The sequence below is a fragment of the Pongo abelii genome, chromosome 19 (assembly GCF_028885655.2).
Source record: "Pongo abelii isolate AG06213 chromosome 19, NHGRI_mPonAbe1-v2.0_pri, whole genome shotgun sequence".
Classification (NCBI taxonomy): domain Eukaryota; kingdom Metazoa; phylum Chordata; class Mammalia; order Primates; family Hominidae; genus Pongo; species Pongo abelii.
Window position 1 is genome coordinate 31,476,949 of NC_072004.2, and position 27,996 is coordinate 31,504,944.

Sequence of the window (27,996 nt, forward strand, 5' to 3'; positions counted from 1 at the left end):
AAGACTAGAAGTCTTGTTCCAGCCTAGATTCCACACTGTTGAACATCTATACTTAGTACACCACATTATACATAGCACTGACATGACCTGTGTGCATTTAATTTTCTAATACTTGTTCATCTCTGGCATACTTTATATATATATATATATATATATATTACATATATAATGTACATACATACAAGTACACACACACACAAAGTATATAAGGGTAGGATAGTATAATTGTGCAGTAACGTTTCTTGTGAAAGTGGTGGAAAGTGAATTGCGTTGGCGACATGCTGGAATGTGCTTCCATTGGCAGAAGTAAGGCTTTCAAAACTAGTCGTTTTCATTTTTCTTTAGCAACTGGGAATATTAATAATTGAAGATGTGTTGGTATAAAAATAATCATAATAATCACAATGAAGTGGTGTTAATAATTATATCACAAGATATAATAAACGTTATAGATATTATAAGACGTCAAAAAAAGAAGATGTCATAAAATCTTTGAGATGATTGACAGGTTAAATGCGGCCTCCTGTGCCGCCCTGGGGCGCCACTCTCGTTGGGTTCTTGGCGGTGCTCACCCTACTCCACCTGCTCAGCCTAGGCTCCTGCGCCCCCGGAGTCACGCCATGGGAGCGAGGACTTTGCCTCGGCCCTAGACAAGGACAATGAGGAGGGGGTGCACGTGGAGTCCCCGCGGAGAGGCTGGACGCCGGGCAGGAGCCTTTGCGGGGGTGCACAGCCTCCTCTGGAATCCCTGGTCGCTGCTGGGTGCCTGCTGCGCCCTGCGAGCTCCGCGGCGGTGGAGCCAGGCCTGCGCTGCCGGCTCTCGGCCCCGCCTGCGGAGCCTCTGCCCTTTGTCTTGCCCCTGGGGCCCGGGCCTCAGCTGGCCTGGGGTTCCTGATGTTAGCTGATGATGGGCTGGCCTCTGGGACTGGGTCGTGGGCCTCGTGCAGTGGCCGCCGCGTCACCAGCGCCAGGCCTCCCCGCGGTGCTGCTGGCGATGCGGGATGCCCGGGCTCTTGGTCTGCTGGGCCCCCTGGCGCTGCGAACTCCGTCACCTTCCATCGCGGCCACCATGCTGCCCGCTGGTCAGCCCTGGTCTGCAGCCTTCCTGGGACCCCTCCGGCCCCAAGGAGGCATCACTCACAGCCGCTTGCGACACCGGGGCCGCCTGAACCTCCGCCAGGGCTGCGCCGCCCAAGTGGCTCCAGCCAGCCAGCCCTGGCCCACGAACGCGACTTTCCGCTCCCTGAGAAGATCGCCCTCGGCAGGCATACACGGCCATGGAGGATGCAGCGGATACCTTCCGAAGTTTGTGGACACTCTTCTGCCACAACAAAAGTTTCACCATCAGCTGCGATGCCGACTGGGGCGCAGAGACCCCTCCGGGAGGTGGACCAGGCAGTGCCTTTGCTGGGCATCCGCAGTGTTGACCACCCCAAGTGCAGATCCCCACTTCGTGTTCCTCCTCCTCCACGTTCCGCATCCAAAGTTCTCTCACCATTTCTAAGCAGGAGAAATCAAAAGAAACTGAAATCAGAAAGAGAGAGAGAGAGAGAAAAAGCCATGAGCAAAAAAAGAGCAAAACCTTTTGGAAAGCGTAAAACGCCCCAAAGCCAAAAACTAATTCTTATCTCTTTTAAAGCTTCTGCACTTCTCCAATGATGAATGATTTATTTTTTTTAACCACTGGCAATTCGTAATTATTAACTTCTCTGGCATTAATGAATAGAAGTTGAATCACATGTGGTAGTATAATTTGTATTATATGAAGCTTTCCATATTTTAAAAAATAATTGTCCAGTTTTTCTCCATGGATTAACAATTAATGGAAAATTTTCAACATTACTGTGTTAATGTCTCCTGAGATAATTAGATGTGAGTAATTTTTATAAACAGAATTTTCTGGGTGGAATTTCTCATCTTCAGGAGCTCCATAAATAACCATATCCCAAGAGAACTGTGAATTTGGGAACTGAAAGAACTGAGTCCCAACTTGTCCAGCCTGGAAGCTTTTGGGTGATCACTCTTGCAGATGACTTCACTGCCTTCTGTTGAAGGGCCAGTGAGAGCCTGGGGGTTTCAACTTGCAAGAGCCTTACCATTTTAGGGTTAGCATTAACAATGAGGAAAAGGCATACTTTTTTGATATTCTCCGTATGTAATAAAATAGTTACCAAAACAAAGCAAAGTGTGAGTGGTGACTATTGAGAGGACCCTTTCTATCTTTGCTGGATTCCCAGAGATTTCTGGGTTTCTTTTGGAGTCAATAGTATTTCCATGTTAATTCTGAGCTCTTAAAACCCACAATATGAGTTGCAGCCAGTGACTAGAGTTGCAGCCAGTGACTAGAGTTGCAGCCATTGACCAGTGTTGCAGCTTGTTAAACTGATCACTGGTGGTAGAGCCTTTTCATTATGCTCACTTCTTAAAAGGTCAGCTTGGTCAGGGATTAGTGCTATCCTGCCACAAAGAAGCAGTTAGGAATCAAGTAAAGGAGTCAGCTAAAAGCGTAATTACGAAGTAGTGAGGTCACAGCTAGATGGTTGTTGATCTCATTTTCTCTCTGCTGCTGATTTCAAGGCTTTATACCATGTTTTGATGTAACATAGAATGTATACTATGAAGGACAAACAGTCTGTTAGCTTCTTGGAGCTATACTCCGTTACTGGAGCAGGGGACAACAATTTGAAGGACATTATTACTTAGACGGTTTAATCTGCCTTTGGCTAGGATAAACTTCAAGTTCCAAGGGCTGGGTTCAGTTGTTATGCAAACTTAGATTGTTGCGGTAAAATTTCCAAAAAAAAGGATAGGACTCTTTAGATGAAATAAGAATTTAACTGTATTTGAACCCTGTTGAAGGCCAGACAAGTTTAGGCAAAATCCCATGACTGATGAGTCCCTTTAAATTCCAACATATAATCTATGTTGGTAAATATGATACGTGCACTGGAAAAGGACGTGTATTCAGTAGTCGTTGAGTGTCCCGTTCTGTATATGTCAGTTTATGTCAAGTTTGTTCATTGTGTTCATCAAATCTCCCTTTCTCTTATGGATTTTTTTCTGTTGGTTCCATCGGTAATTGAAAGGTATGTTAAAATCTATATTGTAGATTAGTCCATGTTTCTTTTAGTTATATCAGTTTCTGTAGTAAATAATTTGAAGGGATATTTTATATTTAGACATATTTAAAATTGGCATACTTTTCTGGTGACTGACATCATAAAATCTTTTTTATCTTAGCAATATTTCTTGGCTTAAGTCTAAACTGTCAATAATAACATAGCAACGTGAGCTTTGTGCTGATTAGTGTTTGCAGGCATGTTTTCCATTGTTTTATTTCCAAATGTCTGGATTCTTGTATTCAGATAAATTAATTAAAACATAAAAATTCAATATAATATAAAACACTAAAAAGTGAATATTCTAAAAATCCAGCCAGAGATGTTTCACTTTTAATTGAAGTGTTTAGGACCACGGCTTTCACACTGTGTGCTAAGGTGCTCTAAGATGCTGTGTTTAACTGACAGGGGCACCAGCGGATAGCGTGTGAGTATGTGTATGTGTGTGTGTGTGTTTGAGATGGGGGTCTCACTCTGTCCCTCAGGCTGGAGTGGAGTGGTGAGGTCTAGGCTCACTGCAGCCTCTGCCTCCCTGAGTAGCTGGGACAACAGGCAAGCACCACCATGCCTGGCTAAGTTTTATAATTTTAGTAGAGACGGTCTTTTGCCATGTTTCCCAGGCTGTATATTTTTGAGGGAAACAAAGCAACATTTGCTGGAGACCTTAAGAACTACTAGCCTGAGGCAGTTCATAGTTCAAAAGTAGTTAGAAGTGCATTTCTTTACCTTTAAGTTGGGTGTTGTTAACTACCGCGATGAAAGGAAGTATTGTGCTAAAGTCAGTGTGGAATAGGAATAAGGTCCAGTGGTTGAGATCCAGTCCGATTTTAAGATTTGAATAGTTGTGCTGTGTGCCCAACAGGCACACACATCCCATTAGTAAGTAAATTGTGCTTTTTTAAGTAAGAAACAAAAATACTGTTTCTACTTCCATTGCGTGTTATTTTTTATATGTACTTGCAAATCCATCACCAAAATAAAAATAATGAACATATCCAGCACTCATAAAAGTTTCCCCTTGTCCTTTTATAATCCCAAACTTTCTGTATCTTCCTACCTTACCACTCTCCCTGACAATCACCAATCTCTCACTATAAAAGAGTTTGCCTTGTCTAGACATTTATATAAACGAAGTGTAGTATGGACCCTTTTTTGGAGGGGTCTGGCATCTTTCACACAACATAATTATTTTGAGATTCAGCAATATTGTAGGCAACAATAGGTCATTAATTTTATTACTGAGTAGTATTCTATTGTGTAGATCGGTCACAACTTATATATCCGTTTGCCTGTTGATGGGTTTTTGCATTGCTTCCAGTTTGGGACTTACACAAGTACATTTGCAATGAACATTCATGTACATAAGTTCTTATAACTTTGAGTAAATATTAGGAGTGTAATAGCTAATAGGTTTAGGTTTAGATTTAATAGACCGTCAAAATGTTTGCCAAAATGGTTGTACCATTTTATATTTTTATCAGCAGTATGTAAGAATTCCACACTCTTGCCAACACTTTGTATGGGTCTTCTTTTAAAATTTTAGACATTTTCATGTGTGTACAACAGTATTTTATTGTGGTTCCATAATGCCTAATAATATGTAGTATCTCTTTATGTACTTACATGCCATCTGTATATATTTGGTAAATGTATGTTCACATTTTTTTTTTTGCTTCTTCCCTTTTTGTTTTTTTCTTTGCTTATTTTCTCATTATTAAATTTTAATAATTTCTTTATATACTCTGGATTAAAATCCCTTATTAGATATGAGACTTGCCAGTATTTTCCCCTTGAGATTTCTTTTTTGTTTTCATAACACTATCTTTCAAATAGCAGATGCTTTTAATATTGATGGGGTCCAATTTATTAATTGTTCTTGTGCATTTGGTTTTTGGGGCTTCATCTAAGACATTTTTGATTAATTGAATATTACAAAGATTTTTTTTCTGTATTTTCATCTAAAAATTCATAGCTTTTAATACTTTATTTTATATTTAAGTCAATGGTCCTATAAGTGACAGAGCTTTATCCCAAGTCACTGTCATGCATAGCTGGACCCAGGGGCTTATATAAAATCGTCAAGAAATGTTCTCCTTCTTTCTCTCGACACTTTTCCTTTTGTTTTAGCCTCATTTTTTCCTTCTGAAGATGACTCTCTTCTCTCTCTGTAGCAAGAGATAGTACGACAAATAACCCACTTTACTTTGTCCTCACAGACCACAGTGGTACAAAAAGCAAGAGTCCTTCCTGATGATTCCAAAAAAAAAAAAGTACTGAAACTGTTGCTACGATCCAAGGGTAGAGTCTTTTGCCAGAGCTGGGCATCATGATCACCTCTAGGACTGGGGCTGGTAGGTTGGGTCAGGCCCAGTTGGTGCTCATTGAAATGGTCCTCAAAGAAAAGGGGGGCTCTCAAGAGGAGAGTTGCTGAACACCCCACCAAAAAATAGCCACTCTGTACATACCTACAATTCCTTGCCATTTTATAAGCAACTCGTTGGGTGGAAAATGACTAGAAATTCAGTTGTCATTAACTTTCCTTTATCATGTCAGTAGAATGAGCCATACATTTCACATGTTGTGGGTTATGTCCATGATAGTCATTTCTGTATATTAAGTATCAATTTGAAGTATCATCTGAAGAAATACACTATTTTGTGATGTTATCCTTAAATTAATATTTTTAGGATAAAGAATTATAGAATGAAAGAAAAGTCTAGGATAGAAATAAAAGAATAGAGAAAATGGGAGCATGGATATACTGCAGAAAATGGCCAAACAGGAAAAGTACTTGTGAGAGGTATTGAAGTACATAATTGATATCACATAGACCTCCAGGAAATTACAACTACTGGCTTAAGAACAAACTATCTGAATAGTCTTTGCTATTACTGAGTCTTTTCTGCTTGCAAAAGAAGTAAGAATGGTAAGGAATTGGGACATTGTTCAGATACGCCTGAATGCGTTTATTCATTTACCTGTTGATGGGGTTTGGGGGTATTAATGAAGGATGTTAATAAATAATAATGGGCATGTTAGGTAATCATAATTGATTTGTCCATTGGGTCTGAAGAAAATTTTGCCTAACTTCTTTTTTGTCAAGGGATTCATTTTTAATGTCATGTTGGATTCTATGGCTTACTGAATGTGTAATTGCCTATTTATGGATTCTGAAGAATTTTATAAAATATATTTGCCAAACATTTTGAAAGCTTAGAACTTCTCCAAGGCAGAAGTTCTTTAGTGCTTTAGTGCTGCCCTGACAAATATGGTAGCCACAGCCATGTGAATATTGAGCACTTGAAATGTGGCAAGGCTGGTCTGAGATGTGCTGTCAGGGTAAAACACACACCAGATTTTGAAAACTTAGTAGGAAATAAAATTAAACATATCTAATTAATAACTTTTATATTGGTTAGACATTGAAATAATATTTTGTATATATTTTACATATAAATATACATTCATGTGTATGTGTAATTAACATCTTCATATGAAATACTTCTCAATTACAATTGGAAGAATGATGACTTTGTGGTGGAGAAATCTGGCACAAACTTGATCATGTGCCTCCTGCTGTGATGTCCTAGGAAGACCACAGCAGTATTTCTGTGGTTTTCTTGTGAAAGATACATGACCTAAGTCCGGATGTGGAAACACATCAGATGGAAAAAGGTGAGCACATCCTTCATAAATGCTTATGCTCTTTAAAACTCTTAAGGTTATGAAAAATAGGGCAAAACAGAGGAACTGTTTGAAGGAGCTTAAGAGACATGACAATTAATGCAATGGGAAATCCTGGATTGGATCCTGGATTACAAAGTTCAAAAAAAATGTATTTAGGGCACAACTGAGAAAATTTGGATGAGATTATAGCATCTGGTGATTGGACAGTAGTGTTGGGTGGATGCTGATATCCTGATATGGATGATTATGTTCTGGTTAGGAGAACTTTTCCCAGATTCCTCATCGTTTGCCCAGTGAGTTCGTGGACAATGTGGCAATGGTAGCAGGAGAAGATGCTACATGTTTCCAATAACATGAACTTCCCTGCAGCAGTGCTGCCTACTGCCCAGATGAGTGCCCTGACTGCCGACAATGAGCAATGCTGAGACCCTGGAAAGAGGAACTGCCTTGCCTAGACCAGACAGATTTCTGGTAATGTTGTAATAATATTTTCTCCTCTCCTTCATGGAAGTGGTAAAGGATTGCCGTCACTGGAATAGATGCATACCGGAATATGAACTCCGCTTCATATGCTTCTCATAGCATCAAATTATTTACATTTGCTGAGTTCTTATTCTCTGCTATCATACAATTACTACTGATGATGTAGCTTATTTTACAAAAAAAGAAGTGATGTGGGCTTCAGCCCATATTTATTGGTCTTGTGACATCCCACATCACCCAGAGGAACATGACCTCACAAGAATCAGTTACTTCACCAACTGTGAGACCCTGAGGGGCTGGGTTTCTATCCTACAAGATGTGTTAGATGCCCTGACCCAAGAGCCCTCCTACCCAGAATGCATGGTTCCATGTAGCAAGGATCATTGTGATGGTGGTGATGATGACAGTGAAGATGGTGATGGTGAAGGTGGAGGTGGTGATAATGAAGTGATAGTTATGTTGAGGATGATGAAGGTGATGATGATGGTGAGAATGGTAAAGGTGAACATGGTGATGGTGAGAATGGTGATGGTGGTGATTGTGATGGTGATGATAAGGATGGTGATGGCGAAGGTGGTGATGATAACAGCGATAGTTATGGTGAGGATAATGGTGATGATGATGAGGATGATGATGGTGAGAATGGTGATAGTGACGATGATAGTGATGGTAATGTTAATAATGATTATGATTATGAGGATGGGGAGGGTGACAATAATTATTATGGTGAGGATGGTGATGGTGAAGGTGGTGATAATGATAGTGATAGTTATGGTGAAGATGCTGGTGTTGATGATGGTGAGAATGGTGAGGGTAAGAATGGTGATGGTGATGATGATAGTGTTGGTGATTGTAAGGATGGTGATGGCGATCATGGTGATGATGATAATGGTGCTGACTGGGCTATGAGGTAATGGAGGCAGAAAAGTGGCAGTTTCTAGGAAGTATAGAGCCAGCTGGGAACTGCAAGGCAATCTTAGTGCGGGTGGAAGATGTCAGGCCTCTGCCTCATTTCTAGACATCTGGGGAAAGCTCACCCCTCACAGTAGTTCCAGGAACCCCTCCATCCAGCATTTCCTTCTCGCAATCAGCATGGAGCTTTTGGGGTGCAGAGAAGTGTCTTCTATTCACTGCACTCTGTGGGAAGGGAAATGGGGGAGTGGTATTTATGAACCCAGTATAATACAGTAGGGTCTCATCTAATATATTTTGGGAGAAGTTTCAGCTGAAGAGAGCAAGCCTCAGAGAAGTCAGGTAACTTTATCTTCAATAGCATCCAGTTGTGATTTATTGAGCAGTTACTATGTGCCAGGCAACATGCTGGGTGGTTCCTTATATGTTATCTCATGAAATCCTACAGCAACACAAGAAGACAGGCACAACTACCCCATTATAAAAATTGTGGTAAAATAAACTAAAATTTACTGTCTAACTATGTTTAAGTTTACATTTCAGTGGCACTAAATACATTCACAATGTTGTGCAACCAATTTCCAGAATGCTTTTCATCTTGTAAAACTACAATTCTGTAACTCATTTAAAAACAACTCCCCAATCACCACCCTCCCCAGGACCTGGTAGCCACCATTTTCCTGTCTGTCTCTATGGATTTGACTACTCTAGGTGCCTTGGAAAAGTGGAATAATACAGCATTTGTCTTTTTGGTCTGGCTTATTTTGCTCAGCCTAATGTCCTCAAGGTTCATTCTTGATGCAGCAGGCATCAGAATCTCCTTCCTTTTCAAGGCTGAACACTATTCCACTGTATGCATAGACAGCATTTTGTTGATCTGTCCATCCATCCATGGACACTTGGGTTGCTTCCACCTTTTGGTTATTGTGGATGATGCTGCTCTGAACATGGTTGTGCAAGTATCTCTTCCATGCTAGCCCCATTATACAGAACAGCATAGAGAGATTCTGGGAGGAGGGATGACCTGCCCGGGGCCTTTGGTGAGGTTCGGGTGGAGGATCTCCCAGACCTCAAAGGCAGAGTTCCTCTCCTCACCCCACTGCCTTTCTCAGGACCTGCCTCCTGCCCCACCACACAGTGCCCACTCCCTGGTACTAGACTTGCTAAGGCCTCTTGATCCCTGAAAATTCAGGGACAGGAACTGGTGGGCACAATTACAGTCACTCACTTCTCTGTCACCTACTGCAGATTCTGTGACAAACAATACATGATAATGACCTGCTTTCCACTCTTTCACCAGATGTGGATGAGGCGCCTGCTGCATGCCAGGCATGTGTGGTCACAGGACAGAGACCCCTGGGAAATGAGAAGATGTGAACTCCTCAAGGCCAGGGGCAGCCCTTTCACTTGCTGCTACCCTCTGAGGGATGGAGGGGAACCCTGAAGCATTGGAGAAGTGCATGAGTGACCTAGCTCAGATGATGATATCATAGTAACCCTGTTTATTCTCACCTACCATGTGCCAGGCATTGTGCGAAGTACTTTGCACACATTACCTGCTGTAAAGCTCAGAGACAACTGTAGGAGTGAATCTGTTATACCTCCCACTTTACATGGGAGGAAACTGATGCCCAGAGAGGTGAACCAGTCTTCCCCAGGCCTTGCAGCTAGTCTCTGGCATGCAAATCCAGGCGGTCTAACTCAGAGATCCCCTCATCCTCTTGGTTTTTTCCCCTGCAGCCCTCTGGCCTGTCCCCAGAGCCCTGTACCCTGGGCCACCCCGAAGATGACCTGGACATGGGCTTCAGCAAAGGCAGCAACCCCGGCACATCTCCATTTGATAGGGAGGAACCTCAGGCCCACCACAGGAGCCCTGGGCTTCAGGTGGTGTAGGTGCTGGCTGAACCACAATGCACCCATGTTGGAGGATGCACCCTAGGATGGGCAGCAGCAGGAGGTCACCCTGCCAAACAACTGGTAGTGGTACCTGAGAACAAAGGAGGAGAAGGAGGCTTTGAACACAGGTGTGGAGAAGCCCAAGGAGGAAGAAGAAGACTTGGACTATGGGCTGCTGGATGGCCTCAAGGACCCCCTCCCAGAAAAGGAACTTTGAGACTTATACCCATTGCTGAGATGAAAGTGCTCCCTATTTTCTATCCTGGAACTGCTGCAAACCTCGGTGTGACATCACAGGGCCTCGTTTCCCTATTTGTAAAATGGGATTATATGGGGGTTCCAATGAGACACTGGACCGACAGCATTTTGAGAATTGTAAAAAATGTACAGTGAGGGAATAATTATTATCAATGGACCATTGCTCTTCCAATAGTTAGTATTCTTTAGCAAATATTTGAAGGTAAAATATGATTTGTTGAGGAGGTTTGCAGCAGCTGAGGCCCTCAAGAACCTTTTCTGTCTCCGTTCAAAGCTGGCCTCAGACAGGGACCTTCTTGGTGCCACCCCTGGGCCTCTCATCCTTTGTGCAGGCTTCTCGGGGTTCTTATTTCTGTTGTGTCTTGTGGTTCCCTAGTGGATGGTGTGCTCCATCTTCACTCAGAGCTAACTGAATCTCCTCCAGGCCCATGTCCCTCATGCAGCACCCACTGCTCCCTCACCAGGATTCAAACCCTTCTGTGACTGACCTCTGCTGACCTCCCTCATTCTTTCGGCTCCTCCAGTTCCATGCCTGTGCCCCTCGATCCCGTGGCTCGCACTCTCACCCAAGCTGTTCTCCATTGGGATTTCCTTGGCTCCCTTTCCTGCTCGGCAAATTTGTGTTCATCCTTCCAAGACCTGCACAGATGTCCTCCTTTCAAAGCTCTCCCTGAGGTCACAGAGTCCAGGAACAAGGTAGTCCTTGCTCCTCTGCTGCCTCTTGGTTTTGTGCCTTTATCACTTTGGTGTGACTGCCTGCCTCTTGCTGAAGGGAGGCATTTTGGCTTTACTCACCTCAGTATCTCCTGGGTCCAGCTGGGTGTCTGGCCTGGCCCAGAATCGGTGCTCATCGAGGATGTATAGAACTCACAAGGACCAAATAATGTCTTGCAAATAATACCACCCTCCCACACTTCTCCAATGTTTACTTTCTAAGCTCCTTTATTCTTTGACATTCAAATTTCTAAATGGCCTGTATGTATTTACAAAGCCTGGGAAAACGCCTTCAGAGGACAAACACACCCCACCGGCAGAATGTATTTGCATTGACTAGGATTATGGATGAAATTCAGCTTTCTGGCAAATGAATCATTTGGCATTGGCTGAGTATCTGCTCTGTGCCGGATACTAAGCTGTGATCTCTAGAAAGAGACATTTACTACTGACACAGTCCTTGACCCTGAAGAGCTCAGAATCCAGTGAGCTTGATTTCTTGTAAGTTAGAGACAGAGTTCAGAGCAGAAGCTCAGGCAGAAGGAGAGAAGTAAAATGGACATACCAGAGGCAGTGACAGCCACACAGCTGTCTGGGGACACTGAGTTCAGCAGCAAATAGCTTAGGCTGCCTTGGCAGCCCACGAAGGTATCATGGTTTGCTATTGCAGCATCTCACTGATGCTTTTGTTATGCTGATCTCTGCAAAGCCCCTCTGTGCCCCAGCCCAGGATGGTGGCAGCCATGCTGTGGAGAAAAGGGCAGTGACCAGGACCACAGGCTCAGTGCTTGTACCCTGGACCACCTGCGAATGTGAGCCCTTCACATGTTCTCTGCCTCTGTGTTCAGGTTGGGGGACCTGGCCAAGGAAGGGAGATGACCCCCATGCTGAGTCAAAAGGACACACTCCCGGGAACAGACTATCTCTTCTTTCTGGGTAATTTCTGCCTCTGCAGTGAATGGTGAAACCAGACACATCCTCTCTGTTGGTATGACACAAAGACAGGCGTTCCTGCTCACGGGCTGAATCTTCAGATGAGGGGAGGTGTAGCACACTCCTGTGCTCTGCTGACTAAGGCAGGGACACATGTCACCCCATCAGAATGACTGCCAGACCAATGGCTAAAATAAAATCATTTCCAATATTCAAAGGAGTCACCTTCATTCATCTACAAATATTTTTCCTTTACTTTTCTTTCTTTCTTTTTTTTTTTTTTTTGAGATGGAGTCTTGCTCTGTTGCCTAGGCTGGAGTGCAGTGGCATGATCTTGGCTCACCGCAACCTCCGCCTCCTGGGTTCAAGGGATTCTCCTGCAGCAGCCTCCTGAGTAGCTGGGACTACAGGCACCCACCACCACATCTGTCTATTTTTTGTATTTTTCATAGAGACAATGTTTCACTATATTAGCAAGGCTGGTCTTGAGCTCCTGGCTTTGTGATCTGACCGCCTTGGCCTCCTAGACCGCCTTGGCCTCCTAAAGTGCTGGGATTACAGGTGTGAACCACCACGACTGGCCCAAGTTTTTTTCTATAAAACGACCTATTGCACTCAGGGTAGGGTAAATGAGGCATCATGCCTGCTGGCAACATGGGCCCTATCTGGAAAGCGAGTGCCCACCACCATGGCACAGTTCTGTGCAGTGCCTGTGTGGTGTTGAATCTCAGGAGCAGCCCCCATCCTGTGAACCACAACCACAGGGAACTTAGAAAAGAGCAAAGACCTCTGGTGGCCAGGCCTGCCAGTAAGCAGATGCTAACCCTGTCCTGGGGGTCTGCAGGGAGGTCAGGCAAGTGGAGAGGTGGCGAGACACATTTGTGGTCTCCCCCACTCCCGCCCATGCTATGCAATGCGGGCGACCACACACCCGATCTGCCTGGGAGGGTCCTGGTGTGCCCACTGCCTCGCTTAGTTATGAGGGATGCTGCGTCTCACATCTCACCGGTATCGCATTTGAAGGACAAATTATGTCTTCCCTTCTCCACCCTGCGGAACTCCGTTTCCTCATGTGCAAGTGGGGGATGATATGCTTACATGGTTATGCAGTAGGCGTATCGATGGGATCCATCTGTCAATACCCTGCATCCAGGGACCACCTGGAGCACACTTGCAGTTCGCAAGCTGGGCTTCCTGCTGCAGGCAGGGGAGCAAGCACTGCCTGGAGCCAGGGAGCTTCTCTGAAGGAGGTTTTGGAAAAGACTTGTTCCAGAATTTGGGCTTGTATTGGAAGCTTGCGGGAGGGTTGAAAGAAGCCTTTGCTCCAGATTGGATGCTGTCAGAGGCAGGGTGGATTCTATCACCTGGCATCTTCCCCAATCTTACCTAGAAGAAAGGAAGACAAAACCAAAGCTAACCCTGCAATTGACAAGGAGGTAGTGGTCATGACATAGCCACAGGAGAGGGGGTGTGAGGTCACTTTTGTCCATGTTTTGCATGAGCTGAGCCATGATAGCTGCTTTGTCTTGACCCATCATGGTCACAGAGCGACCTTGTCTGATGCTGACAACATGTGCAGTTCAACAGGAGAACACCAACGCCTTGCCAGCAGTGGTTGCCGTCCTCCTGAGGCCTCGCTGCTCCTCCTCTGGGGCCGACTGCTGACCATGGGTGGTGTGGAGTGGGAGGGGAATATGCTGTGGGTTTTTTTTTTTTTTTTGCAGAGCAAGGGCAGAGGACTCTGATGCCTTCAGCTCTGGCCATCCTGAGTGCTGTGATCTGCTTCCCCTGCTTCCTACACCTCCCACAATCCCACCATGCTGTTGCAGTCACTGCCAACTCATAGTCCCTTCTAAGGGCCCCAGTGTCTCTGGGTCACCCCCTCTCCCCTGGGAGGGAAGCAAGGTTCTCATGAAGGTTCCAGGTGGAGGTGCTGAAAGATTGTGGAGGTGCCTTCTTGAGTGTCAAAGTCTGGGATTCCAGCTTTCAGCCTCAGGCTCCAGGTGTGTGTGCCGAAGTGGAATTTTCTGCTCTCATTCGCTCTCCTGTCTGCTCAGAGGAACTTGGGGAGTTTCCTCTCTAGGGGAAGGAAAGGCCCTGGAGAGGTGGCCTTGCCCTGAACTGGGAAGGGGTGGCCACGGGAAAGCAGGGGCCTGGGCTCTGCCTACTGCTTGCTGACAGCTTGGGCACAGCACTGCCCTCCCTGGGCTCCTGTCTCTCTTCTCTGTATGATTAGGTGGAGGTGGATGGGATTCTGCTTCTACTCCCAGTCCTTGGGCACCATGTCAGGTACTCACACACTTATGACCCCATCTGGTCCTTGGAACAGCAGTAGGGGATGGATCTGTCAACCTCACGTTGCAAATATTTGTTCTAAATCCCACACTCTGAAGTCAGAAAGACCTGGGTTTGCCCTCAGCCACGGACGCTTGCTTGCTATGTGACCTTGGACAAGTCACTGCCCTTCTCTGAGCCTCAACACCCACATTTACACAGGGGAAGAATAATACCTCCCTCTTGGGCTGCTGTGAAGCAGAGCTAATGGGTACATTGCCTCAGGCATATTGCAGGTGCTCAGAGTGTTGGTCTTTCCTTCCCTTTCTAGGTCTCCATTTCCTCATCTACACAGTGGGGAGCAAGTCTGTCCTGATTATAAATAAGACAATAGGTGAATGCACTCAGCAAGCCTGGGGACAGGGATGCATAGAGAAGCTTCTTGCAAAGGTGAAGAATGCATGCCCTGAGCCCCGCGCTGAGTGGCAGGTGAGAGGACAGCAAGCCCAGCGACTGAGGCCTACAAAATGCCCCCTGCAGAGAGGGAGGAGGAGCAGTGTTATAAGGTGAGTTGTTGGCAGCATCTCCACTGCTTGCAGGAGGAGCAGGACTGCTTGTGCTTGCTCAGGTGGGTGGTAGGTTAGGTTCTTAGGCATCTGCTGGGTATCAGATGCTGCACAAGCATCATCTCCGTGAATTTAATCTTTCCATCATCCCTGAGAGGTGGGCATTACAGGGGCATAGTGGGATTGAAACACAAGTCCTCTGAGCCTGTGCCTTTTCTACAAGGCAACTTGGTTCACATGGAATAATAGGACCCAAAAATACACCCGCTATGCTGTGCTCACCAAATTTCATAACATCCTTGTGACCTGCGAGGTTGGTGTACTGTCTTCATTTTATGGATGAGAAAACTGAGGCTCAGAGAGGCTGAATAGTTTGCTCATCCTTCCAAAGAACTAAAGGGAAGAGGGGTGCTATAGCTGTGGGGCCTTCTATTCCTGGCAGGAAGTGTGCGGTACCCCAGGCCATTCTGACCCTACTGCAGGCAGGAGAAAAGGCACATCAACAAATCCAGCAGCAAGTTTCCACTGAGGGCCTCCCTGGCCTTTCTTTGCACTAGTGCTGAGGGAGAAACAGCCTTGTTCCTTCACATAACATGGTTTCCTGCCACCCCCAGAATAAAGGTCAGAGTCCTCAGGTCTGTGTTTGAGACTCTTCATGGTCTGGTCCTACCTGCATTTCCAGCCAAATTCTCCACTACGGCCCCCAGTGCAGCAGCCCTGGCCATCTGTCCCATCCCACCATCCTGCCTTGGCTCAAGCTGTTCCCTCTGTCCCATGCTATTCACACATAGAACAAGGAGAAGCTTGATAGAGGCTAGCCTGAATTTTCCATTTGAGAGCATTTTCAGCTTCTGGAAACAGACATTTCATCCAAAATTCCAGATTCCCTGCTACTCTGAAAATACATACATACATACATACATACATACATACATACATACATACATAAATCTGCTCTTACTCTGCACTATTCTGTTTTTTGAGACAGAGTTTCACTCTTGTTGCCAGGCTGGAGTGCAGTGGTGTGATCTCCACTCACCACAACCTCTGCCACCCGGGTTCAAGCGAGTCTCCTGCCTCAGCCTCCTAAGTAGCTGGGATTTACAGGCATGAACAACCATAGCCGGCTAATTTTCATGAACTTTTTTTTAGTAGAGATGGAGTTTCACGATGTTGGTCAGGCTGGTCTCCAACTCCTAACCTCAGGTAATCCACCAGCTTCGGCCTCCCAAAGTGCTGGGGTTACAGGTGTCAGTCACCTCACTTGTCCAGTCTGCACTATTCCTTAGTGCAGACTAACAATGTTTTGAGCCAAACAATGTCTTTCTCATTTGGACGTGACCTTCAGGGTCTAATTTTTGTGTTTTTAGTATAGATCAGGTTTTTTTTTTTTTTTTTTGACAGAGTTTCACTCTTGTCACCGAGGACCCATGGTGCAATGGCATGATCTCAGCTCAATGCAACCTCCGCCTCCTGGGTTCAAGGGATTCTTCTGCCTCAGCCTCCCGAGTAGCTGGGATTACAGGCACCTGCCACCACACCCGGCTAATTTTTTGTATTTTTATTAGAAACAGGGTTTTGCCATGTTGGGCAGACTGGTCTCGAACTCCTGAACTTAGGTGATCCACCCTCCTCAGCCTCCCAAAGTGTGGAATTACAGGCATAAGCCAGAGCCTGGCCTCACCTGGCTAATTCTTTGTATATTTGAAGAGACAGCGTTTCACCGTGTTGGCCAGGATGGTCTTGATCTCCTGACTTTGTGATCCGCTGGCCTCAGCCTCCCAAAGAACTGGGATTAGAGGTGTGAGCCACTGCACCCAGCCTCAATGTAGCTTATTATCAAAGTATTTACATAGAAAAATTAATCAAACGGCACAAGCATTTCAATACTTAGGTTAAGATGAAATCTGTGCCCGGATGAGTGCCAGACACACATGAAATGTTTTGTGCATGAAGCAACCACAACTTAAAAAGATTTTGTTATTCATTTTGGTATGTTATTTTGGGAATGTGATTAATCACCCATGTCAAGGACGTTGGGAAGAATTTCCAGATACTCTGATATGCATGACATCTTAATCATACAATATAAAGCAAGGCTATCTTAGGAAATTAGGTATCACTGCCAAGGACCTTTACAATTGAAGATAAATTAAAATTTCTATTAAATTTGTAACAGTCAGATGGGTTGGCAGGCAAGATGTGTCATTTTTTTCTCAGCATTTTTTCTTTTCCTTGATTCAATAAAACAAACTTAAACGCCAGCTATCTGCAGAACCCTCACTAGACTATGTTTAATGATATGTGAAACACAGCCTGCACACTCACAGATCCTTGCCACGTCCCGTTCCCATCCTCTCAAAACCTGTGTTACCCTGTGGCTAGATTTCTCAAGAAAATGAAAGAGAGAGACGAACGAGAACCATCTTCTTTCAGGTCGCTCCGCACTGCTCCTGCGGGTAGACAATGACCTCTCCGGTGAGGCTTTTATCCTTGACTGTGGGGTGGAGGCCTTAATCCTAGAAAAGAGGCCTCTCAGGGTGGGGAGGTGATTTAAATTCTTACTAGAGAGATGCAGCTCCCCACTTCATCTGGACCTTCACAAACCTAAACTGGAGCCACCTGAAAAATGACTAACAACCAGCCACACAAGCCAGGCAGAGAGGCGAGGAGAGGCTGACCACAAGAAAGGCGGACGTAGAAGATACCGACCTCTGGCGCACAGGGGACATGTGTCCCAACACACACACACACACGCACACACAGACGGACACAGAGCAAATGAGTGAGAAAGGGGAGAGAGAGAAACAAGAGAGATACATACGCACACACACAAACGCACAAAGACATACAGCATGGCACGGTAACACCTACCTCCAGGCAGCCCCTGAATTTTCTGGGTTCTGCTCTCCACGACTACAACCCACTGGTGAGAGAGCAGCCCACGGACACATAAGCAAACCTCTCCTTTTTTGAAGAGACTCACTGGCACACCGTCCGTGCAGGCCTGAGGCTGGGATCCCGCGCTGCTTCCCCGGCCCTCCGCCCGCAGTTTCTTCCTCCTGGACGACCCTCCGTGAATCCCGGCCTCCAGAGACCATCCTGTTGATGCCCAGGCCAGGACTGGTCTTAGCCCCGACGCTGACTAATCCCTCTAGTCCTAGGTACTCGGGAGGTGGAGGCAAGAGAATCACTTGAATCTGGGCGGCAGAGTTTGCAGTCAGCTGAGATCCCGCCACTGCACTCGACTGAGTGACAGAGTGAGACTCCGACTATAAAAAAAAAAAAAAGAAAGAAAAGAAAAATGATCCCGGAGCGGCGGCTGCGGGGACTGGGGCGGCGGTGGGTGAAGTGAAGTTTGGGATAGGGGTCTCGTCGACCCTCCCCGAATCCAGGCCTGAGGCTGGGATCTCGCGCTGCCGCACTGGCGATCCGCCTGAGGTTTCTTCCTTCTGAGGTTTTTTCCTGATGGTCGACCCTCCGAGAATCCCAGGCTCCGGAGACCATCCTGTTAATGCCCTGGCCAGGACTGCTCTCAGACCCGACTCTGACGCACTATCACACCGGAGCTCCTACTTCGCAAAGTCTCAGGGACCCATCCCCGGGCAAAGGTGGCAATCACTACGACCAAAGCGGAGGCTCAGACCTTGCGTTTGCGTACTGGCGAGGCCGAATCTCCGCTTGCTCCGGAGAGTCAGGCTGCTGATCCTTTAAAAAATGGCGGCGACGCGCGGCTGAGGGGACCGGGGCAGCGGTGGCGGCGGCAGCGCAGTCCGAGGCCGCGGGTGGGAAGAGGACTACGAGAGGGTCCTGCGGGAGACCCAAGGGTTGGACCCATAGAGGTCCTGTCATCAGGAACTTCTTGATCGGTCTTCTTCTTCGGTTCCCTGTGGAGGAGGAGTTTCAGGGTGCGGCTGGGCTCTCTGGACTCCTCTTCAGATCTGACTATGGATCGCACGGGGTGATCAGGAATGGGGTTACAATGCAGTGAGGCGGGAAGGGTCTCGCTGGGGCACAGAAAGATCCTAAGGGCTGCAAGGCGTACTGTCAGCTGAAAATGCACTGACCTATGAGCCCACTGCCTCCCTCCTTCCTAGGTGGAGCAGTGGCCTGACTTCATCTCCAAGGTCCGGGACTCTGGCATCCCGACACCGCTTTCCGCGGCATGTGCAAGGACAGACAGAAGCGAGTCCAAGATGGAGCTAATGTGACAACACGTGGCACTAATGTTCCCCAAGAACAGATGGAGTCAGTGTGTGTCTTTGATTGCCGTATGGGGCGACGCTGAGATGGATAGTGATGTCCAGGTGTGCGCAGGTGGGTCACTGGGACCTCCCACACAAAGCCAAGGAAAAGCCAAGCACACCAGAAAAGCTGTGAGACAGGGCCTGTGCCTGAGTCCAAGCCACATTCAGGAATGACTGCCAGAGGGGCCAAGAGGTTTCGACAAACTACACCACACCGACATCCTGCCACCGGTAGGTACCCCTGACGCCACCTCCCCTGCACCCAGCAAAACCCAGTCCCTTTGGCTCCTTGACATCCGTGGCAGCCAAAAGATTCGGTGCCTGAAGGCACTTTCCCCAGGAGCAGAGGAACCGGATGGCCCTCAGGAATGAGAGAGGAAGGGCAAGTGGGATGTAACACTAACTTTCCTTGAAGGCAAAGGTCAGCCATGGTGGGGTTGCTTCCCGCTCTTCCTGGACTTACCATGAAGCAATTACTTGGGACATGCAGACCAAGGGAGCTTCCCTGTCCAAGACAGGTACGGAAGCCCAGAACTCCAGGATCATCACACCCTATCATCCAGAAATCGGTTTGAAGAAGGAAGCAATCATAAAAGGGACCCCAACGAAATTTCTCCCTAATGGACTGGGAAGTGTTCTTTGTTGAAGACATGGAGCCAGAATAAGAAGCCTCTAGGCTTCACAGGAACTGGGCAGACAGAGCAAGAAGGAGGACAGAGCAGAGGCCAATGTCACAACACAATGCCACTATCACTAGCATCCAGGAAAAAGTGCCAAATGGGTGACTTGGCGAGGAAGGCCAGTGTTTGAGTGACAGACATGCTTGCCCCATCTTGTTGCCATCTTCCTTCTCCATCCCAGTGTATAGCTTTGGGTAGATTTCTCAATGAGGGCAAAGGGCGAGAGGAGTGAGAACCGTCTTCTTGAAGGTCTGTGGGCACACTCCTGCGGGTGGACAATGAGCACCTGTGAGGCCTTTGTCCTTGGCGGGGATGCCGTCATCTTGGTCCTAGCAAGGAGCCAGCGCAGAATGGGAAGGGTATTAAAACTCCTGCAAGACAGGCCGGAGGCACGAAGCCCCTTCACCGAAGCACAGCCATGGAGAACTCCTGCTATGCTAAAATTCAGGGACTTGATATTAAGACAACAGTGGAAATTACTGTGAAGAGACAGTCAGCTACAGCCTTGCTGAGGCACATTGGCTGGGCCGACTAAAGCTCTGGTGTTGGAAGTCAGGCTGCTGCTCCTTTAAACAATGGCAACTTCGCGGTAGCAGAGGGGCTCCTGTTGAAGCCTCCGCAGCGACTGGATCCGGGGTCCAGTTTGGGGCAGCCTGGGAGAGGGTGCCGCGGGTGTCCTGTCCCAGGGCCAAACCGCCAGGAGTCCTGTCCTCCGGACCTTCTTAAGTCGACTTCCACCGAGGGAGGGGGAGCTTCAGGACGCCTGCTGGGTTCTTGGAACTCCCCTTCAGATCCGATTTTGGCCCCCTCCGAGTGAGATAGGATGGGCTCACCACATCTGGTGAGGCAGGCAGGGCCTCGTTGCAGCATAGAATGATCCCATGGGTCTCAAGGCGTGTCGTCAGCTCAAAATTCAATGATCCAACAGCTCTCTGCCTCCCTCCTCCTTTGAAAGAGCACTGGCCTGCCCGGCTTCTAAAAGCCCTGGGGCTCCGGAAGTCGACAGAAATTTACAGGACACGTGCAAACAGGAAAAGGGACAAATCCCAGGTGGAGACCATGCGATGACGCGTGGCACTGGCCCATCCCACAGCAGATGGCATGAATGTGTGTAACCAGAGGAATGTGGGGCAACACCAAACCAAACCGTGGTGTCTAGATATGTGCCCAGTGGAAGGGGGTAAAAAGTGACATTTCCATCACAGCAATGGAAAATTGAAGAATACCCGGGAACGAGGAGGGGGCCTGTGACTGACTGGAGCCACATTTTGAAATTAATGCCAGAGGAGCAAACAGGTTTCTGCAAAACTCACCGCACCGCCAAAGCTCCATCACCCAGGTAGCCCTCACAAAACGTCCCCTGCACCAAGCTCCAGCACCAGCCCCAGACCCAGCCCCAGCCCCAGACCCAGACCCAGACCCAGACCCAGCCAAGTCCCTTTGGTTCCCTGACATTCGGTACAGCCAAAAGATCTAGGGAGCCAGTCCACACAGGAGTAGAGGAGAGGATGTCCCTCAAGAATGAGACAGGAAGTACAGAGGAAATGCGACACGATCCGTGCAAGAAGACAAGGCCATTCACGGTCGCCTGGCGCTCATTCTAGGCATTCCACCAACCCATGAGGGGAAACATGGAAACAAGCAAGCTTTCCTGCCTGATAAATTTATGGAAGCGAAGAGTTCTACGGTCATCAGACCTGCCTAATCAAGCAGAAACAGGTTTGGAGAGAGAAACAATCATGACAGGGATCTTCAGGAAGTGTCTCCCTGACAGACTGGGAAGTCAAGGACTGGGAAGTCCCTGACAGACAGGGAACACATTAGGCAAGAGAGATAGGCATCTAGGCCAGGGGAGGCAGAGCAAGAGGGAGGACAGCTAAGAAGGAGCAAGAGGAAGGAAAGAGCAGAGGGAAGACAGAGCAAGAGGGAGGACAGAGCAGAGGCCAGAGCCGAGGCAGGATACAGCACCATGCAACATCCGCGGGCATAAGGGGAGGGGTTCTAGAAGGTTGGCTTGTCCAGAGACGCCAGCGTTCCAGTGACAGGGAAAGTTGCCATCTCCCATTCCCGGCTGCTTCTTCTACACGGTATCGTGGTTTGGTTTCATTTCTCAGAGAAGAGCCGTGAAAAGATACAACCATCTTCTCTGATGTGGGTCTGCTCCCCTACTGCAGGACAAAGAGCTCCTGTGGGGCTCTTTTCCTTGGTTGCTGTGTGGTCATCTTGAATTTAGAAAAGAGGCAACCCATGTTGGGGATGAGATTTCAATTGCTCCGGGACCGGATGCATCTCCTCACGTCGGTCAGGCCTTCACACACACAAAGCAGATCGACGGTGGAGAAAACGATTAACAACCGGCCTCATGACCCAGGCAGAGACGCAGAAAGAGGCTCAGCAAAGACAGGCCGATATGCCAGAAATCGCTTTGTGGTGCACAGGGCACATTCGGCCAAAGACACACACGCACAAGGGCACACACACACACTAACCGACAGAGAGAGGGAAAGAAAGACACAGAGACTGAGAGACAGAGAGAGAAGAGAGAATGGGAGACACCCACACACACACACACACACACACACACACACACACACGCAGAGTCATACCGCAGAGGCATTGAAACACACCCCTCCAGGCAACCTCTGAGGCGGCGGGGTTCTGCTGTCGATGAGAACGACCCTCGGGTGAGAGAACAGTCCAGGGGCACGCAGGCCGACCTGTCCTCGAGATGACGGCGGCACGACTTTTGGGGAGACTTACCCCAACAGCGTCCGGGCAGGCCTGAGGCTGGAATGCCGTGCTGCTTCCCCCGGACTCCGCCTGGGGTTTGCTCATCCTGGTCGGCCCTTTGCGAATCCTGCCAACCGGAGACGTTCCCGTCGACCCCGTAGAGATGTCAGGCCGGACCCTCAGAGCCCCGCCACCCAAGCACTGCCGCGGAGGGCTCCTGCTTTGCCAAGCCTCAGCGACCGGTTTCTAAGACAACCGTGGGAAGCACTGTGACGGCAGAAGCCGCTCGCGCCTCGCGCATGCGCATTGGCTGGACCGACTCGCGCTCCGCTCCTGGCAGTCAGGCTGCGTCCCCTTTAAATAATGCCCCCTCTGCGCGGCTGCAGCGAGGCTCCCGCTGCAGCCGCGGCGGCGTGTGGATACGGGGTCCAGCTTGGGACGCCGTGGGAGAGGGGGCCGCCGGTTCACTGTCCCAGGGCCAAACCCCCAGCAGTCCGCCCTCAGGATCCCCTTGAGCCGACTTCCACCGAGGGAAGGGGAGCTTCAGGACGCGTGCTGTGTTCTGGGGACTCCCGTTCAGATCCGATTTTGGCCCCCTCCCAGTGAGATAGGATGGGCTCACCACATCTGGTGAGGCAGGCAGGGCCTCGCTGCAGCACAGAATGGTCCCATAAGTCTCAAGGCGAAGCGTCAGCTGAACCTTCACTGATCCATCAGCCCTCTGCCTCCCTCCTCCTTCGAAAGAGCAGGGGCCTGCCCCGCTTCTAAAAGCCCTGGGGCTCCGGAAAGCCGACCGCGCTTTACAGGACACGTGCGGGCAGGAACAGGGGCGAATCCGAGGTGGAGACCATGAGACCACGCGTGGCACTGGCGTATCCCACAGCACATGGTGTGAATGTGTGTCACCGGAGGCATATCGGGAGACCGCGAAACAAACGGTGGTGTCCTGGTATGGGCCAGTGGAAGGCGGGAACAAGTGACCCTTCGGTCAATGCCAAGGGAAATCAAAGAACACCTGGGATTCGGTGGGTGGGGGGCCTGTGCCTGACCCAAGCGATGTTTTCAAATGCGTATCAGAGGAGCAAAGAAGTTTCTGCAGAATTCGCCCCACACCCAACCCTCCTCCTCCCTGGTAGCCCTGACGCAACTTCCCCTGCACCCAGCCCCAGCCCCAGCCCAGGCCCCAGCCCCAGCCCCAGCACCAGCCCCAGCCCAGTCCCTCTGGTTCCCTGACACTCGTTTCGGCCACAAGATCAAGGGAGTCAGTACACCCAGGAGCAGAGGACAGGAGGTCCCTCAAGAATGAGACAGGAAGTGCAGGGGAAATGCGACACCACCTGTCCTAGAAGACAAGGCCAGTCACGCTCGCCTAGCGCTCATTCTAGGCAATCCACCCACCCATGAGGAGAAACCTGGAGAACAAGGAAGCTTCCCTGTCTGAGACACGTATGGAAGCCAAGAAATCCAGGGTCATGAGACCTGCCCAATGAAGGAGAAAGACGTTTGGAGAGAGATACAATCATGACACGGATCTGCAGGAAGTGTGTCCCTGACGCACTGGGAAATCATCTTTGCACACACACACACACACACACACACACGGAGTCATACAGCAGAGGCATTGAAACACACCCCTCCAGGCAACCCCTGAGGCTGCGGTGTTCTGCTCTCGACGAGAACGACCCTCGGGTGAGAGAACAGCCCAGGGGCACGCAGGCCGACCTGTCCTCGAGATGACGGCGGCACGACTTTTGGGGAGACTCACCCCAACAGCGTCTGGGCAGGCCTGAGGCTGGGATGCCGTGCTGCTTCCCCCGGACTCCGCCTGGGGTTTCCTCATCCTGGTCGGCCCTTTGCGACTCCTGGCATCCGGAGACGTTCCCGTCGACCCCGTAGAGATGTCAGGCCGGAGCCTCAGAGCCCCGCCACCCAAGCACTGCCACGGAGGGCTCCTGCTTTGCCGAGCCTCAGGGACCGGTTTCTAAGACAACCGTGGGAAACACTGTGAGGGCAGAAGCCGCTCGCCCCTCGCGCATGCGCAGTGGCTGGACCCACTCGCGCTCCGCTCCTGGCAGACAGGGTGCGTCCCTTTTAAATAATGCCCCCTCTGCGCGGCTGCAGCGAGGCTCTCTCTGCAGCCGTGGCGGCGTGTGGATACGGGGTCCAGCTTGGGACGCCGTGGGAGAGGGGGCCGCCAGTTCACTGTCCCAGGGCCAAACTCCCAGCAGTCCGCCCTCAGGATCCCCTTGAGCCGACTTCCACCGAGGGAAGGGGAGCTTCAAGACGCGTGCTGTGTTCTGGGGACTCCCGTTCAGATCCGATTTTGGCCCCCTCCCAGTGAGATAGGATGGGCTCACCACATCTGGTGAGGCAGGCAGGGCCTCGATGCAGCACGCTTGCTGTATTCTGGGGACTCCCGTTCAGATCCGATTTTGGCCCCCTCCCAGTGAGATAGGATGGGCTCACCACATCTGGTGAGGCAGGCAGGGCCTCGCTGCAGCACAGAATGATCCCATAGGTCTCAAGGTGCAGCGTCAGCTGAACCTTCACTGATCCATCAGCCCTCGGCCTCGCTCCTCCTTCGAAAGAGCAGGGGCCTGCCCCGCTTCTAAAAGCCCTGGGGCTCCCGAAAGCCGACCGCGCTTTACAGGACACGTGCAGGCAGGAACAGGGGCGAAGCCGAGGTGGAGACCATGTGACCACGCGTGGCACTGGCGTATCCAACAGCAGATGGTGTGAATGTGTGTCACCGGAGGCATATTGGGAGACGGCGAAACAAACGGTGGTGTCCAGGTATGGGCCGGTGGAAGGCGGGAACAAGTGACTCTTCGGTCAATGCCAAGGGAAATCAAAGAACACCTGGGATTCGGTGGGTGGAGGGCCTGTGCCTGACCCAAGCCAGGTTTTCAAATGCCTATCACAGGAGCAAAGAAGTTTCTGCAGAATTCGCCCCACACCCAACCCTCCTCCTCCCTGGTAGCCCTGACGCAACTTCCCCTGCACCCAGCCCCAGCCCCAGCCCCAGCCCCAGCCCCAGCCCCAGCCCAGTCCCTCTGGTTCCCTGACATTCATTTCGGCCACAAGATCAAGGGAATCAGTCCACCCAGGAGCAGAGGACAGGAGGTCCCTCAAGAATGAGACAGGAAGTGCAGAGGAAATGCGACACCACCTGTCCTAGAAGACAAGGCCAGTCACGCTCGCCTAGCGCTCATTCTAGGCAATCCACCCACCCATGAAGAGAAACCTGGAGAACAAGGAAGCTTCCCTGTCTGAGACACGTATGGAAGCCAAGAAATCCAGGGTCATGAGACCTGCCCAATGAAGCAGAAAGACATTTGGAGAGAGATACAATCATGACACGGATCTGCAGGAAGTGTGTCCCTGACGCAGTGGGAAGTCATCTTTGTTGAAGACATTTGGCCAGAGCGAGAGGCATCCAGGCCCCTGAGAAACACGTGAGGCAGAGCAAGAGGAAGGATAGAGCAGAGGCCAGAGCCCCGGCAGGATACAGCGCCGTGCCACCGCCAGGGGCATAAGTGGAGGGGTTCCAAAAGGGTGGCTTGTCCAGAGAGGCCAGCATTCCAGGGACAGGGATTGTTGCCATCTCCCATTCCCGGCTTCTTCTTCTACACGGTATCGTGGTGTGGCTTCATTCCTCAGAGAAGAACCGTGAAAAGATACAGCCATCTTCTCTGATGTGGTTCTGCTCCGCTACTGCAGGACAAAGAGCTCCGGTGGGGCTCTTTTCCTTGGTTGCTGTGTGGTCATCTTGATCTTAGAAAAGAGGCAGCTCATGATGGGGATGAGATTTCAATTGCTCCGTGACCGATACATCTCCTCACGTGGGCCAGGCCTTCACAAACCCAAAGTGGATCCGCGGCGGCGAAAACGATTGACAACCGGCCTCATGACCCAGGCAGAGACGCAGAAAGAGGCTCAGCAAAGACAGGCCGACATGCCAGAAACCGCTTTGTGGTGCACAGGGCACATTCGTCCAAAGACACACACGCACAAGGGCACACACACACTAACCGACAGAGAGAGGGAAAGAAAGACACAGAGACTGAGAGACAGAGAGAGAAGAGAGAATGGGAGACACACACACACACACACACACACACACACACACAGAGTCATACAGCAGAGGTATTGAAACACACACCTCCAGGCAACCTCTGAGGCTGCGGGGTTCTGCTCTCAACGAGAACGACCCTCGGGTGAGAGAACAGCCCAGGGGCATGCAGGCCGACCTGTCCTCGAGATGACGGCGGCACGACTTTTGGGGAGACTCACCCAAACAGCGACCGGGCAGGCCTGAGGCTGGGATGCCGTGCTGCTTCCCCCGGACTCCGCCTGGGGTTTCCTTATCCTGGTGGACCCTTTGCGACTGCTGGCATCCGGAGACGTTCCCGTCGACCTCGTAGAGATGTCAGCCCGGAGCCTCAGAGCCCCGCCACCCAAGCACTGCCACGGAGGGCTCCTGCTTTGCCGAGCCTCAGGGACCGGTTTCTAAGAAAACGGTGGGAAGCACTGTGATGGAAGAAGCTCCTAGCGCCACGAGCATGCGCATTGGCTGGACCGACTCGGGCTCTGCTCCTGGCAGTGAGGCTGCGTCCCCTTTAAATAATGCCCCCGCTGCAGCCGCGATGGCGTGTGGATACGGGGTCCAGCTTGGGACGCCTTGGGAGAGGGGGCTGCCGGTTCCCTGTCCCAGAAACAAACCCCCAGCAGTCCCGCCCTCAGGATCTCCTTGAGCCGACTTCCACCGAGGGAAGGGGAGCTTCAGGACGCCTGCTGTGTTCTGGGGACTCCCGTTCAGTTCCGATTTTGGCCCCCTCCCAGTGAGATAGGATGGGCTCACCACATCTGGTGAGGCAGGCAGGGCCTCGATGCAGCACAGAATGATCCCATAGGTCTCAAGGCGCAGCGTCAGCTGAACCTTCACTGATCCATCAGCCCTCTGCCTCGCTCCTCCTTCGAAAGAGCAGGGGCCTGCCCCGCTTCTAAAAGCCCTGGGGCTCCGGAAAGCCCACCGCCCCTTACAGAACACGTGCGGGCAGGAACAGGGGCGAAACCGAGGTGGAGACCATGTGACCACGCGTGGCACTGGCGTATCCCACAGCACATGGTGTGAATGTGTGTCACCGGGGGCATATCGGGAGACGGCGAAACAAACGGTGGTGTCCAGGTATGTGCCAGTGGAAGGCGGGAACAAGTGACCTTTCTGTCAATGCCAAGGGAAATCAAAGAACACGTGGGATTCGGTGGGTGGGGGACCTGTGCCTGACCCAAGCCAGGTTTTCAAATGCCTATCAGAGGACCAAAGAAGTTTCTACAGAATTCGCCCCACCCGCAACCCACCTCCTCCTTGATAGCCCTGACCCAACTTCCCCTGCACCCAGCCCCAGCCCCAGCCCCAGCCCCAGCCCCAGCCCCAGCCCCAGCCCCAGCCCCAGCCCAGTCCTCTGGTTCCCTGACATTCGTTTCGGCCACAAGA

The 27,996-nt window shown here is 49.8% G+C and overlaps 2 protein-coding genes across 3 annotated transcripts in view; both read right to left on the reverse strand.

Moving 5' to 3' along the window:
• Nucleotides 1–206: 206 nt before the first annotated feature.
• LOC134760541 (protein FAM182B) lies at nucleotides 207–27,026 on the reverse strand. 2 transcript variants are annotated; one of them, XM_063718538.1, is made up of 4 exons: nucleotides 26,793–27,026; nucleotides 8,327–8,426; nucleotides 1,053–1,524; nucleotides 207–348 (listed from the first exon to the last, which is right to left on the reverse strand). In XM_063718538.1, exons 2-4 carry the CDS (start codon nucleotides 8,361–8,363, stop codon nucleotides 342–344), a joined length of 516 nt encoding a protein of 171 aa, XP_063574608.1. In that variant the 5' UTR covers nucleotides 8,364–8,426; nucleotides 26,793–27,026; the 3' UTR covers nucleotides 207–341. The 2 variants fall into 2 exon arrangements, with proteins under 2 accessions (XP_063574608.1, XP_063574609.1); XM_063718539.1 differs by lacking the exons at nucleotides 8,327–8,426; nucleotides 26,793–27,026 and adding an exon at nucleotides 22,530–23,618.
• The window catches only part of LOC129051270 (tensin-3-like), a 252,609-nt gene continuing 237,751 nt past the window's right edge, over nucleotides 13,139–27,996 (reverse strand). Inside the window, exon 17 of the mRNA XM_063718537.1 lies at nucleotides 13,139–13,388. Within this exon, the coding sequence (XP_063574607.1) occupies nucleotides 13,363–13,388 (26 nt within the window). The 3' untranslated portion in view covers nucleotides 13,139–13,362. The remainder of the gene's footprint in view (nucleotides 13,389–27,996) is intronic.

Excerpts from the sequence above, each read along its gene's own strand:
- LOC134760541 (XM_063718538.1), bottom strand. The coding sequence starts at position 8,363 with ATGCTGGATGGAGGGGTTCCTGGAACTACTGTGAGGG. Across the intron at positions 1,525-8,326 it reads TCCTGGAACTACTGTGAGGG|TTTCTTTTGATTTCTCCTGC; the intron begins GTGAGCTTTCCC and ends TTCTGATTTCAG.